Source organism: Trichosurus vulpecula, chromosome 3 (assembly GCF_011100635.1).
Source record: "Trichosurus vulpecula isolate mTriVul1 chromosome 3, mTriVul1.pri, whole genome shotgun sequence".
Classification (NCBI taxonomy): domain Eukaryota; kingdom Metazoa; phylum Chordata; class Mammalia; order Diprotodontia; family Phalangeridae; genus Trichosurus; species Trichosurus vulpecula.
Window position 1 is genome coordinate 257,424,734 of NC_050575.1, and position 14,556 is coordinate 257,439,289.

The 14,556-nt window shown below is 37.5% G+C and overlaps 1 protein-coding gene across 1 annotated transcript in view; it reads left to right on the forward strand.

Moving 5' to 3' along the window:
- MCPH1 (microcephalin 1) overlaps positions 1-14,556 on the forward strand; it is a 341,986-nt gene that overhangs the window by 65,671 nt on the left and 261,759 nt on the right. The window contains exon 9 of the mRNA XM_036748364.1: positions 5,168-5,280. Coding sequence (XP_036604259.1) covers positions 5,168-5,280 — 113 coding nt within the window. The remainder of the gene's footprint in view (positions 1-5,167; positions 5,281-14,556) is intronic.

Below are 14,556 nucleotides of genomic sequence, written 5' to 3' on the forward strand. Positions count from 1 at the left end.
AGAGAAGATATCAGAGCCATATGAAATGAGGACAAGTGTTTTTGGTGAAAGGTGAAGCAAGGTCCTCAGTTAAGATGGTAGATATGGGGGGAGGAGGGGAAGTGTGCTATGGGATTCTTAAATGAAAATGTTTGGAAAAGCCCCTATGGTAAGTGGGATAGTCAATTAGAGAGATGTAAAAGGATTGCCTTGCTTCAGTGAAGGCCCAGTTAAGATTATGTAACCTGGATTTGTAGTGAGCCAGTCAGCAAAGTTTCTCTGGCTTCATTCAGCAACATGTGAATAGGAGTAAAGAAGGCAAGTGGAAGAATTCCAAAAGTGGCATTTGGAAAGGTATAATTGGGAACAGGACAAAGGAGGTATGATTCGAGTATTTATTTGGGGACTTCTGTTTTGCAAAGTTGTTGCATCTCTTTCCTTTCTTATATTCAGCTATCCCAAATGAGGAGGTAGAATTGTAGACAGAAGGGCAAGCATTATGGTAAGCAGCTTATTCCATCAATCTAAAGTTGTTAAGTTTTATTTGCAACATCACTCTAGTGAAGGTCCCAGACTGGTTCCTTGGAAAGGTTTAGGTCCAAGTTGTGAACCGTTAATCAATCTTTATGCCTATAACCCCTTTGAGACTTCGGTCTAGACAAACCAGATGCTAACCCTGGCCTTCAGTTTCTTAACCCTGTCTCCTGAATCCTTGAGGTTTTCAAATTTCCTTCCTACCATATTTCCTTCCCACGTCTTATTCTATTGAGTGCCTCAGTCCAGCTGTACATGGCCATTTCTGGGTAGGTGGTTAAAATATGTTTAAAGAAATTAAGTTTCTCATTTTACAGTCAGCTCTATTTAGGGATGGCTGCTTTAAATTCAAAAAGAGGGTTAAAATCGTACTTCACCACCACCATCCCTACAATATACATAGTACTCACTTGTTTTTTCTGAAATGTTGAAAACTTTTCCATACCACCAGTATGGAATACTACAGTAGTTCCTTTTTTTTCCCTTTAGGATTATGTCCTGGTATATTGGCAGCTAAGTGACACAGTGGATAGAGTGGTTGGCCTAGATCAGGAAGACCCAAGTTCAAATGTGACCTCAGATACTTACTAGCTGTGTGACCCTGGATGATTCACTTCATATCTATCTGAGTCATTTTCCTTAACTGTAAAATGGAATTGATAATAATAGTACTTACCTCCCAGGGCTGTTGTGAGGATTAAATGAAATAATATTTATGAAGCACTTAGCACAGTGCCTGGCACATAAACTAGCTTCCTTCCTTTTTCCCTTTCATCCCTGTATTTATTATGTTGTTAAAATTTACGTGAAGAAAGTATAAACTGATGAGAAAACGATAAATAAAATATAACTTGGGCTGAGTTATTATTAGCTATCAAAAAATTTAGGTAAGACTCTCAATATTTTTCCCTATCCCAGAAAAAGGTTAATAGGTTAATAAGAGGTTAATAGCCTCTTAGTCCAAATTTTTACTAAGAATAAAAGTTTGTATAGCACTTTTAAAAAAAGGACAAAAATAATAAGCTTTAAAAATTTACAGATTAGAAAAAGAATACTTGAACAAAACATGAAACCTTTCACAAGATAGTGAAAGAACAGTCTGTTATTGGGGCAAGTATTCTGACATTAAAATGTTAGTTTGCAAACTACATTTCTACTTTTAAAAGCATTTTTCTTAGTTGTTACCATAACCAACTTTTTTCAACTATTTGAGGAAACATTTTAAAAATACAGTATTAAATTTGATTCCCTACTTGCCACAATCATTTTATCCATATATAGGCACCATTGATTTGCCAAAGGTTAGAACAATATTCCAACTAACAAGAAATCCTAGTATTTTAAACTTATCTTCACTTCTTTATCCTACAGTTTTCAAACAACTCTCACTTTAAACTAGGAAATACTGAGTCTGGCAACTAACAAAATTTGATTTTGACATAATAATACAAATTCATTTGATACTTTACTGAATCTGTGCTCTCATTGGTGTGAGTACAACTGTCCACTAATGCAGATATCTTAACCTGTCCATACATTCTTATCCTGTGTAATTCTTATCCATATCCTTATTAAAACGTTTTAATTTTTTTATTCTAAATGTGACAAACAAAAACATGAACATTTCCATATGCTAAGAAAAACAGAAATATTATATATTAAACCATAAATCTATTATATGTTGCTTTTAAAAGTATATAATAAACTCAACATTTTAGTTTCAAAGGTGTCCTACTTATATGGATCTCTCTCTCTGAATTTCATTATATTCCCTTCTATGCATTTTATTTGAATGCTTCAATGACAATTTCCTTTCTTTTCTTTTATTCTCCCATGTCCCCCAGTTGTCGCCTCCTAAAAACAAACTGTTCCCCCCCCAAAATTCGTTGTAGCATATTAGTTAGCAAATCAATCAGAATAAATCTCCCCACTGGCCATGTCCAAAATGGATATCTCATTCTGCACCTCTGGTCCATGTCCTCTCATTCAGGAGGTGGTGAGTAGCAGGTTTCATTGTTGGTCCTTTGGAATCCTGGTTGGTCATTGCATTGATGAGGATTTTTGAGTTTTGCAAAGTTGCTTTTCTTTGCAGTAATGTGTAATAATGTATTCACTTTATAAATTTTTCTTCAAATTTTGCACACTTTATTCTGTATCAGTTCATATAAGTTATTTCTTACAGCACAATCATATTCTGTTACAGTCATATATACCACAATTTATTGAGCTATCATCCAATTGATGGACACCCCACTGGTTTCTAGTTAACAAAAAGTGATGCCTTGAACATTTTTGGTATGTGTTGTTTCTCTCTTTCTTTGATCTTTTTGGGCTATATTCTTAGTGGTGATATCACTGGATCAAGGAACCATCCAACTTAATGCCTTTTTGGGCATAGTTCCATTGCGTTCCAGAATGACAGGATCAGTTCACAGCACCCCCAACAATTGTGCTTCTCCTCCCATATCCCCTTCAGTAATTATCATTTTTCCTTTTTTCCATCTTTACTAATCAGATGGGCATACTTTTTTTAGTGATTTGGAACATTTTTATGTGGTTATTGCTAGCTTTGATTCCTTACCTTGAGAACTGCTTTCATACTCTTTGTCCATTCATCTAATGGGAAAATGTTATTTATTCTTATATGTTTTAACCAGTGGACTTTCGAGCTCTGTTAAAGAAACTTGCTGCAAAGACCTTTCCCCAGTTAAGTGTTTTTCTTCTGATTTCAACTGCATTGTTTTTGGTTTTTGCAAAACTTTTCAACTTTGTATTAAAAAATTATCCCTTTTATCTCCTGTGATCCTCTGTTGCTTGTTTGATCACAGATGCTTCCCCTATCCTTAGTTGTGAAAAGTGTCACCTTTTCTGAATCTCTAATCTGTTTACGATGTGAATCCATGTCTTTCCATGACGTTTCCATAGATGATCTCTAATAAATGTGGATAATCAGTCAATATCTTCACCTTTATTTTGCATTCATCAGTCGATAATGCACATGTTGTTTATCTTTCATTTTTGAAGAGACAATTAACATCACGGGTTGATGTCTTGACTTGTGTGTGAATTGTGACTTGCCCAGAGTCACATAGCAATACTGCACATAAGACTTTGACAAAAACTAGATGTCCAGTCCACTGAGGTCCATCAACATATTTTTCTCCAGATTCAGGTGTTTTCAGTGGCTCTTCCCTATGAATTCTCTCACTCCTCAGTCCTGCCTATTTCCTGGCTTTCTTCAAAAATATTAGCAAAAGTTCCGCATTTGCAAGATGCTTTTCCTGGATCTTAATGCTAGTGCCTCTCCTATGAGTTTCAATTTATCCTATGTATAGTTTGCTTGTTTGTCTGTTGTCTCCCCCATTAGACTATGAACCCCTTCTGAGCAGGGACTATCTTCCTCATTTCTTCATAACCCCCGGACTTATTAGCACAGCGCCTGGCACATAGTAACTGCTTAATAAATGTTTGTTGGTTGACTGATATATGCTTAACTATATATGTGTTTTCTCTCCTGGTAGAATGTAAGTTTTCAGAGGTCAGAGACTGTTTCTTTTTTTGGAGGCGGGAAGGGGCAAGTGTTAAATTGGTATGTATAGGCTAGTTAGGTGGGAACTTAATCATTATTTATAACACTGCTCCTTTGGGGGAAGAAAACCGTTTGGAGTTTGCAAATGTTTATAAGACAACACATTTTTAATTTGGGGACTTGTAATTTTTGCAGCAGGAAGTCTTTCTTACTTCCAGGTTGTTGCACATTCCTGGAATTCACTGTTTTCACCTTCATCTCTTAGGATACCTAATTTAATTAATTTTCTTATTTATGTTACATATTTATATATATATATTTTGTACACACTTGTTTGTATATATTGTCTTCTTTTATAGAATGTAAGCCCCTGGGGCAGCTCGGTGGCACAGGGAGTCAGGCCCTGGAATCAGGAGGATCTGAGTTCAAATGTAGCTTCAGACACTTGACATACTTACTAGCTGTGTGACCTTGGGCAAGTCACTTAATCCCAATTGCCTAGCCTTCCCCCCTCAAAAAAAACCCTAAAATGTAAGCCCCTTGGGAGTAGAAATTATATTCCTTTTTGTTTTTGTGTACCCTCAAGCTCCTAGCACAGTGCCTGGCATATGATAGGGGCTTAACAAATTCTTATTAATTAATTAGTGCTAAGAGCTTTGTCTCAATTTGAGATATTTGATAGCAAGTATAAAGTATTCTGTATTAAAAAACTTTCTGTAAATATTAGGAAGACTTCTAATATGTAGTATTCTATGATAACCACAGGAGCTGATTTATGATTCCCTAATATAAAAGGCTATTTTATTTCAAATAAACAAAAAATCTGGAGGTGTACATTTTCTACTTTAGACAAATTTAGTAATATTGTGCTACCAAGGAGCAAACACTTTTTGAAACTATTGAGTAATATAACCTATTTTGATTATTTAAAATGAAATTGAATGCAAAGCCTGAGTAGTTCAAAGAACTAAAAATATATGATGTTTATATCTTTCAGCAGAAGCTAAACTAAGGCTTCTTACTATAACAAATAAAGAAGTTTTATTTTTAACTTTTCTTTTTCCATGTCAATTTGGACTTGTCTATTTTAATTTCTAATTAAGTTTCAATTCACTTGGATTTTAGGTGTTGAAAGTGGAAAAGTGAAGCTTGATATTTCAGATGACGTCTCTGAAGGCTTTAAAGACCAAAAGATCAAATCTCTAGAGGAATCAAAAAAAACTAGAAAAGTCAAGAAGGTCAGTATACTTGTGTAAAAATATTATTTTAAACTTTTAAGAGTTGATACATCTTAACAATCTGCTCTGAGTTTATGAAATATAAACTAATCTATCAAACTGGAGGGTTTTTTTCCAAAATTAATTTTGGTTAAATGTTAGAAAGTGATAACGTTCATAAAAATGAGAGCCATGATCACATTCAGGCCTTGGAGTAATGTGCATGTATATGCATGCAATGTGAGCTTTCCAAAATCTTGCTTCCAAGACTTCTTTAGCTCTTCAAAATGCCCAGGACTTAGTTATACCAGCACTTATTGTGGTCTTTAATCTGAATAAACATTCACTAGGTAGGACTTAAGAACATAAACCATTTTCACTTTCGAATTATCAAAATTTGAATTCAAGCCATGCATAGCAAGAAGTTTAAATACTGACTGAGACCTACTTTTTTATTTTTGTTTTTTGAAATTAATTATTTACAGCACAACTCATGCAACAACCTGCTGTTTCTATTATCTTAGCCTTAGTTTGTCTTTGACAAACTTTGACACCTTCTACCTTATCTCCTAAATTTAAAATTGGCAGCTAATAACTTGTGCCTCATATCTATGAGACCAAGGAAATATACAGGATAATTTACTGGGACCTGATCTCAAGTAGATAAAGAAATACTTTATTTTTTACACAGTAAATATTTAAATGGATTGAGTTTATAGTGAACCCTTTTTGGAAATATGTGGAAATCTGGTAAATGTATATGAATGTTTATGAGAAGTTTCATGAGAAACCTCTCAACTAACTCTTGCATTAAAGTTAGGGAAAGCCAACATGGCTTTCAGTTTCATTGACTTTCGTCAAGACTTCTCATTATTTTTTATTCTATCAACCCCCCTTTATAGATAGCTAGCTAATAACTATCTATATCACTATTATGTAGTGCTTTAAGATTTGCAGAATGCAATATATGTACACACACATACTTCTTTATACATATATGTGTGTATATATGCATATATACACACATATACATGTACATATACATATATGTATACATAGATATAGATAGTAACTCATTCGATTCTCACAAAATCACAAGACAAAAAACAGCCTTTGTCATCAAGGAGTTTACATTCTACTGGAAGATGGAGAATATTACATGTAAACATATAAATGTAAATGTGATAATTCAAGGTGAGGAGAGAGGGAACACTGACAACAAAAATCAGGAAAGACTTCCCAAAGGAAGTGGCATGTGAATCAAACTTTGAAAGAAGCTAGAGAATCTTAGAGGCTAATGAGAGAAGTTCATTCCAGTCATGAAGGACAGTTTATACAAAGGAATGGGGGTGGAGGGGGAGAGAGAGAGAGAGAGAGAGAGAGAGAGAGAGAGAGAGAGGGAGAGAGAGGGAGAGAGAGAAAGTCAGGAACACAGATATTAATATTTTCTAAAAGATGTATCAAAATCTTAATGTTGAAATAATTGAATCTTAGGAAAGTATCTTTCTGTGCTTGTTCATTTCATATTGAGTGTCTAATGAAATAGAAATCTCTCAGCTTTAGGTCAAGAATTGCAGTGATTCGTTGGCCCCTGTGACTTCATTGCTGTAGGAACTATACATGAGGAAACTCTCTGAACCAATGAAAGTCAGCGACTTCTCTTCAACTTAAAGTCTTAGAGAGTTGCCCATAACACTGAGAGCACTGAGACTCACCCAGTGTCACAGAGACTTGTCTCAAAATGTTGAGGTTTTGAAATTACTCCATTAAAGAAGGGCAAACTTTCATTTGATGCTATTTCTATTGTTCTAGAAACTTTGAATGACAATGTACCTCAGGCTCCTTAAAATAAAGGTTTAAGGTTCTTTTAAAGTTTAAGGTTAAAAGAACTTCAAGATTCCTTAAAGTTTAATTTATTTATTTTAAAAATTCCAAACTGAAACTAATTTTACTCAACTTATTTAGAATCCCTTCTTTCCTCCTTACCACTCCTATCTCATAACTCTTTCTGTCAGCATAGGACCTTTTCTCCCACATTACTGAGAAAATCACAGTCTAGCTTTGAGAACTCTATTATCTTCTCTACACTAGGCCTCAGAATAACTCCACATCATTGCCCATTCTCTCCTCCTTTGCTTCAGTCTCTGAATAAGAAGTGGTTTCTTAGGTCCTTTATCTCCTCTACTTTGTAGCTTGCTTCCCGCAGTCTTTCGTTTTCTGCTAGCTACAAACATGCTTAGGTATCCCACATCTTTAAAAAAAATTACCTTTACCTCAACATCCTTTCAAGCTGTATCTCTTAGTGCTTAAGTCCTAGAAAATTATCCACACTCATTGTCTCCTCTTTCTCAGTTCTTCTCTTCAGTCTCTTGTAATCCAGCTTCTGACCTTACCTTTCTACCAAGACTACTTTCTCTAAGGTTATCTCTTAGATCTCTTGACTGTTCCTGTTATTGATCTCTCTGTAGATTTTAACACTGTTAGTTATACCCTACTCTCCAGTGCTTTCTCTTCCTGGCTTCCATGGAGCTTCTCTTTCCTGGTTTTCCTCCCACCTAACTGACCATTCCTTCTCCATATCCTTTGCTGTATTACCATCCATGTACCATTCTCAAAACATAGATATTCCCCCCCAACTTCTATCCTGGATCTTCTTTTCTCTATATACATTCCTATTGGTGACTATATTAGGAAGTCAGAATTTATGATTTCAAAGAGAATCTCATATGTGCCTAAAAGGTCCGGAACTGCAGGATATAAGGAATTCTCTAGGCAGAAGGCAGGAGAACTAAAGCATGTATTTACACTCCAAAATAACAAGCCCACAGACCAGCGTCCCCATTTTGATATTTTCATCAAAAGCTTCCAGGCCCAATAAGTCCGCCTTATAAGGGTAACCAGGAGGCCACAGAGAAGCGAGATGGTATAAGGCAAAATCGTATACATGCTTCCCCTCTACGGTAAGAAGATTACCCACTAGCCTCTAGTCAGCTCTGCTACCGGCAGCTCAGCTTCGGCTGTAGGTGTCTCTGGCTCCAACCGGAAAAGGAAAGGAGGATCTTCAAGCTGTCGTCTCCCCTGTTATAGAGTTTTTGACATCATCAAGTGCCACCTGAACAACCAGGGCCGATTGGTTCTTGACTTGGCCCTTCCCCCTAGCGTAGACCACGTTAACACACTTCCCCTCAGCCAGCCCCACGACTCATCACACAGGAAGCTCTGGTCCTGCCCTGGAAGAGCAAGCCCCAGCGTCCAGGGAAGCTCAACGAGGCAAGCTGAGTCATTCAAAGAAAACAAAGTCCATTCTGGCTACAGTGACCATTTTCACTTTGCCATAGATTAAACCAGTTGCTAAATATTGTAAATTCTACTTCCACAATATCCCTTGTGTCTATCTCCTCTCCACTTCCTTGGCCACTATCCTAGTTCATACCTATATCATGCATTTTCCCTTTTATCATCTTCTTACCAGCCATCTTTCCACCTCAGAAACCATTCTCTGGAACACTTAACTCAACTCTGAAACTACTACCCTGGGGCTCCCCCAAGATCCTAGTGAATGCCTCATGTGTGACCTACTTTATCAGGCCAACTGCAGCCCTGATTTACTTTATTTTTCCACCATCTTCTCGCTGCTGCCTTGTTGCCATGTGTATCCTTCTTTTCCCCCAGCTCCACAATCCTACTTTCATTATCTGCAACCATAATCAAATCAATACTGCCCTTGCTACTAGAAAATGTTTTGCCCATCTACTGCTATATGAATCTATCTCACCAATCTTGTAGCCTTCTGAATCAAAATGCTTTTCCCTGGTTACCATCCTCTTCTATGTATTATCTCCCACCATTGGACTGTAAGCTCCTCGAAGGGCAGAGACTGTCTTGACTTTTATTTTTTGTCTGCTGGGCCATTGCCAGTCGTCTTGGCTTATATGTTGTCACTGGACTCAGATGATTGGAGAAGAAAGTGAGGCTTATGACTGCACAGCTCTGCCTCACTTAAATCCAATTCACTTGCAAGTCAAGTCATTACCCTCCTGATGTCATTGTTTATCTTTGAGAAAGAAGGATGAAGAGCAACAACACCAACAAATTTTGTCCTCCAGAGCTTACTACAATGCTTGGCTTATAATAAGTACTTAATAATTGCTTTTTTAAAAAAATACTTTTTGATACGTTCATTTGTTCCTTCTTTTATTCTCTCCTAGGTCATTGTAATAGCTTCTTCGTTGGCCTCCCTGTCTTTAGTGTCTTCCTTCTTCAATCCATCCTTCACAAAATTTCCAAAATAATCTTCCTAATGTAGAGATTTGACAGTCTCCTAAAAAAAACCAAACAAACCCAGAAAAAACTGTTTAGTGACATTTTGCTTCTAGGATAAAGTATTATCTTCATTATGGCATTTAAGGCCTTCTATAATATGGCTTTAGCTTACCTTTCCATCCTTATTTCATATTTCTCCTACTAATGCAGTTCCAGCCAAACTGGCTGCTAGCCAGTCCCTAAACTCAGCATTTCATTTCCTGTCTCTGTGTCTTCACAGAGTACATTCCTTGACTTGGAATGCACCGCTCCCTGCTCCCAGTCCTTTCTTCTGTCAGGGGTCACCTTGGAGGTCAACTCCACAGTGAAACCTACCTTGATCCTCTGAATTGTTTACTGTTTCCCTCTCTTCAAGTTACTTTCTCTTTACTTATGTGTATATATGTTGTAATGAATGTAAGCTTCTTGAGGGCAAAGGCTATTTTTGTTTTTGTTTTTGCATCTTCAGCCCTCGTGCTTCTGATATAGTCACCACTTAATAACACTTGTTGAATTGAATTGTAGGCAACTGCAATGGAGTTTTATTTCGTTTTAAGATCCTCCATTTTAAGAAGTACGCAGAAGTTTTTATAAGCATAAAAGATTCTAGTATTAGAAGTGGTAGGGGTTCTGAAGTATTTGGGGTTTTTAATGCTTTTTCCTGGACATTGCAATTTTGTGGCATTAAGCATGTGAAACATTTTCACATTAAGTTTTACAGCAAGCATTGCTAGGTCTGTCAGTTTTGCCCTGCTTGCCAGCCACAGATTGTACACAACCTGATGCCAAGCATCACACTGTTGTTTCCTGATATTCTATACTGCTGTGCCACAGAGGGGAGAGTCTCACTGTAGTGTTAGAAATTTGCCAGCCCTCCGGGAAAAATCACTCAAACTACATGCCCCTCCTTGCAGTGAGTTAATTGTGTTTTCTTTGTGCATTTACCTTTATCCAGCTGAGTAAATATTTGTTAAGCATCTACTCTGTGCAAGCCACTGTCCTTGACTCTGGGAATACAAAGACACAAATAAAATAGTAGCTGTCTTCAAGGTGCTTATGTTCTACTAGGCAGAATAAAACATGGCCAAAGTAATCCAAAATATTTTTTTTTGGTAGGGCAGGAGTGGGTGGGTTGGAAAGGCCCTATATAAGAAGTGGCACCTAACCTGTGTCTTACAGGATGCTAGAGGTTCCAAGAGGCAGAGGAGAGAAAAGTGTGAATTCCACACATAAGGACCAGCTGTAAAAAAACAAGAGATCCAGAGTCATGTATGGGGCAAAGCAAGGGGCTGAGTCTGACCAGAACAGAGTGCTTAAAGTGCAATAATATGACATAACATTAGAAAGGTCAGTAGGAGCCAGATTGTGGAGAGCCTTAAGTGCCAACCTTTTATTCAAATGCGTAAGAACAATATATTATTTTCAGTTTTCAATCATTTGATCAATAACCATTTATTGAACATCTACTATGTACCGGATTTGGCCACTAGATGGTGCCAGTGGATAGTATTGGGCCTAGAGTCAGGCAGTATCATCTTCCTGAGTTCAAATTCAGCCTCAAACACTTATTAGCTCTGTGACCTTGGCAAGTCATTTAACCCTGTTTGCCTCAGTTCCTCAACTCTAAAAAGGGATGGAGAAGGAAATGGCAAACCAATCTAGTATCATTGCCAAGAAAACCCCAAAAGGGAGTCACAAAGAATTGGAAATGACTAAAAAATGACTAAACAACAACAAAAGTGTATCAGATATTATGCTAAGCTCTGGGATTACAAAAAGAAACAAAGGACAGCCCCTTCCCTCAAGGAGCTTACATTCTAATGGAGCATGCAAACAAATATATACAAAGCAAGCTTTGTATAAGATAAATGGGAAATAATTGACAGAGGGAAGGCACCAGCATTAAGAGGATCAAGGAAGGCTTCCAGTAAGAGAAGGGATTCTAGCTGGGGTTTAAAAGAATTTATGGAGATCGGTAGGTGGAGCATAGGAGGGAATGGAGGACAGTAAAAGAAAATGCCTGAAACTGAGAGATGGAGTATCTTGTTCGAGAAATGTCTAGAAGGCTAGTGTCACTAGATCAAATAGTACATTTTAGGAAGTGATGTGTTAGAAGACTGGAAAGATAGCAGGGGCTATCATATGAAGGGCTTTGAATTCCAAACCAGAGAGCATTTTGTATTTGATCTTGGAGGTAATAGGGAACCACTAGAGTTTATTGAGTAGGATGGTGACAGAATTGGATGTGCACTTTAGAAAAATCACCTTAGTGGCTGAATGGCAGATTGATTGGAGTAGGGAGAGACTTGAGGCAGGCAGACTCACCAGCAGGCTACTGGAGAAGCCCAGGCATGAGGTAATGATGGATTTTGTACATATTTGACATTTGAATTCATACAGTGTATCAAAATTTATGCTAGGGAAAAGGATAGCCACTTACTTTCAGGCAAATTTCTTAAAGGGAGCAAAAAAAAAAAAAGGAAATCTGTAGGTAATCCTCGAGTTTCCTTTAGCCATGGCATCATCTCCCTCCCCAATTTCCTCTCTGTCATTTACTTTGATCTCTTTGTATTCCTCTCCAGTCACCCTGTACTCAGAATATTAATAGATAGTTTAAATCAGAAGGAGAAATAGCCTAGATAATTCAAAGAATGGAAAAATAGTCCCTGATTACTCAATAATAATAATGATGAAGCACTGATGAGTTATGGTTAGCATATCTCATTTTACCCTCACAACTTACCCAGTAAATAATTGCTACAAGTATTGTCCCCATTTGAGAGACAAGGAAACTGAAGTTGACAGAAGGTAAGTGACTTTCACATGGCCAATGTTGGGTGTTAATTCTCTAGTATCGTAAAGAAGAGTTTTATTGACAATCTTATCTAGTCCTTCCAGTTAGTTTCCATTGTAGATATTAAATTATTTTTTAATTATTGAAGGCCAGGATTCTAATACATATTTGGGTAGAATAGGAGAGTAAAGTGGAGTTGTGAGAAGGCACAATTGTGTAAACAGGAACCTAAGACAATGGAGTTGGGAGAATACCACTTTTGTTGTAGGATACCTAGAAATGACTCACTCTGTCTTCTTTCTTATAAAAAAAATAAAACCACTTGAGTATATCAACTTGCTCTGTTAGAGTTGTAGATGGACTATGCAATAAAGAGTTTTTAGCTGTCTGATTTTTCTTTAAAGTTTATGATTAGCTGGGACTTTGGCTCTCATTACTAGACAGTTCACCTGTCCTTTGGCTTATCATGAAATGCATTACAAGTGCTGATGGTGATATTATCTGCATACTAATGAAATGCATTAGTAATAACTTCAAGCAAGATATATACAGGATAATACCAAAGGGAAAACACTAAGATTAAGGAAGCCTGGGAAAGGAGTCTTACAGAAGGGGAGACTTTAGCTCAGGTTTGAAGGAAGCCAGAGAGGCCAGGAGGTGGAACATTCCAGGCATGAAGTTCAGCCATTGGAAACACTTGGAGTTTGAAGAGAGTGTATATACATCAGTGGGAATAAGGTATAAAAAAGACTGAAAAGCTAGTAAGAGACCAATTATGAAAAGCTTTGAATACCAGTCAGAGGATTTTATATTTGATCTTCGAGGTAAGAGGGTGCCATTGAAGTTTATTAAGTAGATAGAGTGACATGGTCAGACCTGTGCTTTAGGAAGATCATTTTGGCAGCCAAGTGGAGAATGGTCTGAAGTATGGAGGCAGGGAGACCAACTGACCGTCTATTGCAGTAGTCCAACTGTGAAGTAATGCAGGCTGAAGAAAGGTGAAAGTGGGGATAATAAAGGGGACAATATGCTGGAGGAGATAGGATGGAATAAGACCATTTATACATGTAGAGGGGTTTGCCTTGGCAAGAAGAAGGGTGACTTCTTCATGTGAGAAAGAGGTGCAGGAAGAGATAGTAGCAGAAAGCAACTAAGTGATGTGAGATGAGGAGGGGAAAAGAGGTAGCTCTTAGCAAAAATGCCTTATTTTTTTCATTGAACTAGGAGATAACATTCTCAGTTAAGAGAATTGGCCGAGGGGGCCAATAAGAGGTTTGAAGAGAGATGAAGATGTTTGGGAAAGTTGCTCTAGTGAATTAATTGGGGAGGTGTAAAAAGATTGCCATGCGGTGGTGAGGGCCCAGTTGAGATTATGTAACATAAACTTGTAGTGGACCCAGTCAGCATGATTTCATGATTTTCCTCCAGCTTCATTTAATGATATGTGTTGTAGGAGAAAGGCATCGTATGGTGGAAGTAATCCAAGGATAAGGTTTCACAGGGCAAGATCTCAAATAGGATAAGGGGACAAGGAACTTGGAAGGATAATGCAGAATTGAGTTGGTTCAAGTGATCAAGATAGGGAAGGGAGGAGAGTATAGTTAGTATAGGGGTGATGAGGTGGGAAAAACAGAAATAGAAGGATCGGAAGTCACAATGAGGACAAAGTACAGGGTTTGGGGTTACAAGACAGAAGGAGAGATGGAATGACAACAGTTTGTGATTAGATAAAGGAATTGTAGAGTTCATGAACAGGGAAGTGGAACTCTTATAGGTGATAGCAAAATTAAGGGTATGATTATCTCTGTGTAGCTGAAGTGAGATAGAGGCACAGGGGGTGGGAAGTGAGCAAGTTGGGAGGTAAAGTTGTTTGAGGGAGTATAGTATCAGTATGTATGTTGGACCCCTCTATTATGAAGATAGGAGTTGTGAAGGAGAGAAAGACTGAGCACCAGAGTCACTGAGAAAAGAAGGGGAGTGCCCTGGAGATGAGGAAGCAAAAGCTTCTGAAATATTATTGAGTGCTACATTTATATAAATAAAGCTTTAAGAAGGAGAGGTTATCAAGTGATGAAGGTAAGGGAAAGCATGGAAATGCCAGTGGGGAGCATGGAGTGTCACAACTTCCCCACCACAACCAGAGAAGAGGGCGGTAGAAGTGAAAGTACAACCAGTTCTGGAAAGTATGGCCAGGGAAGCTA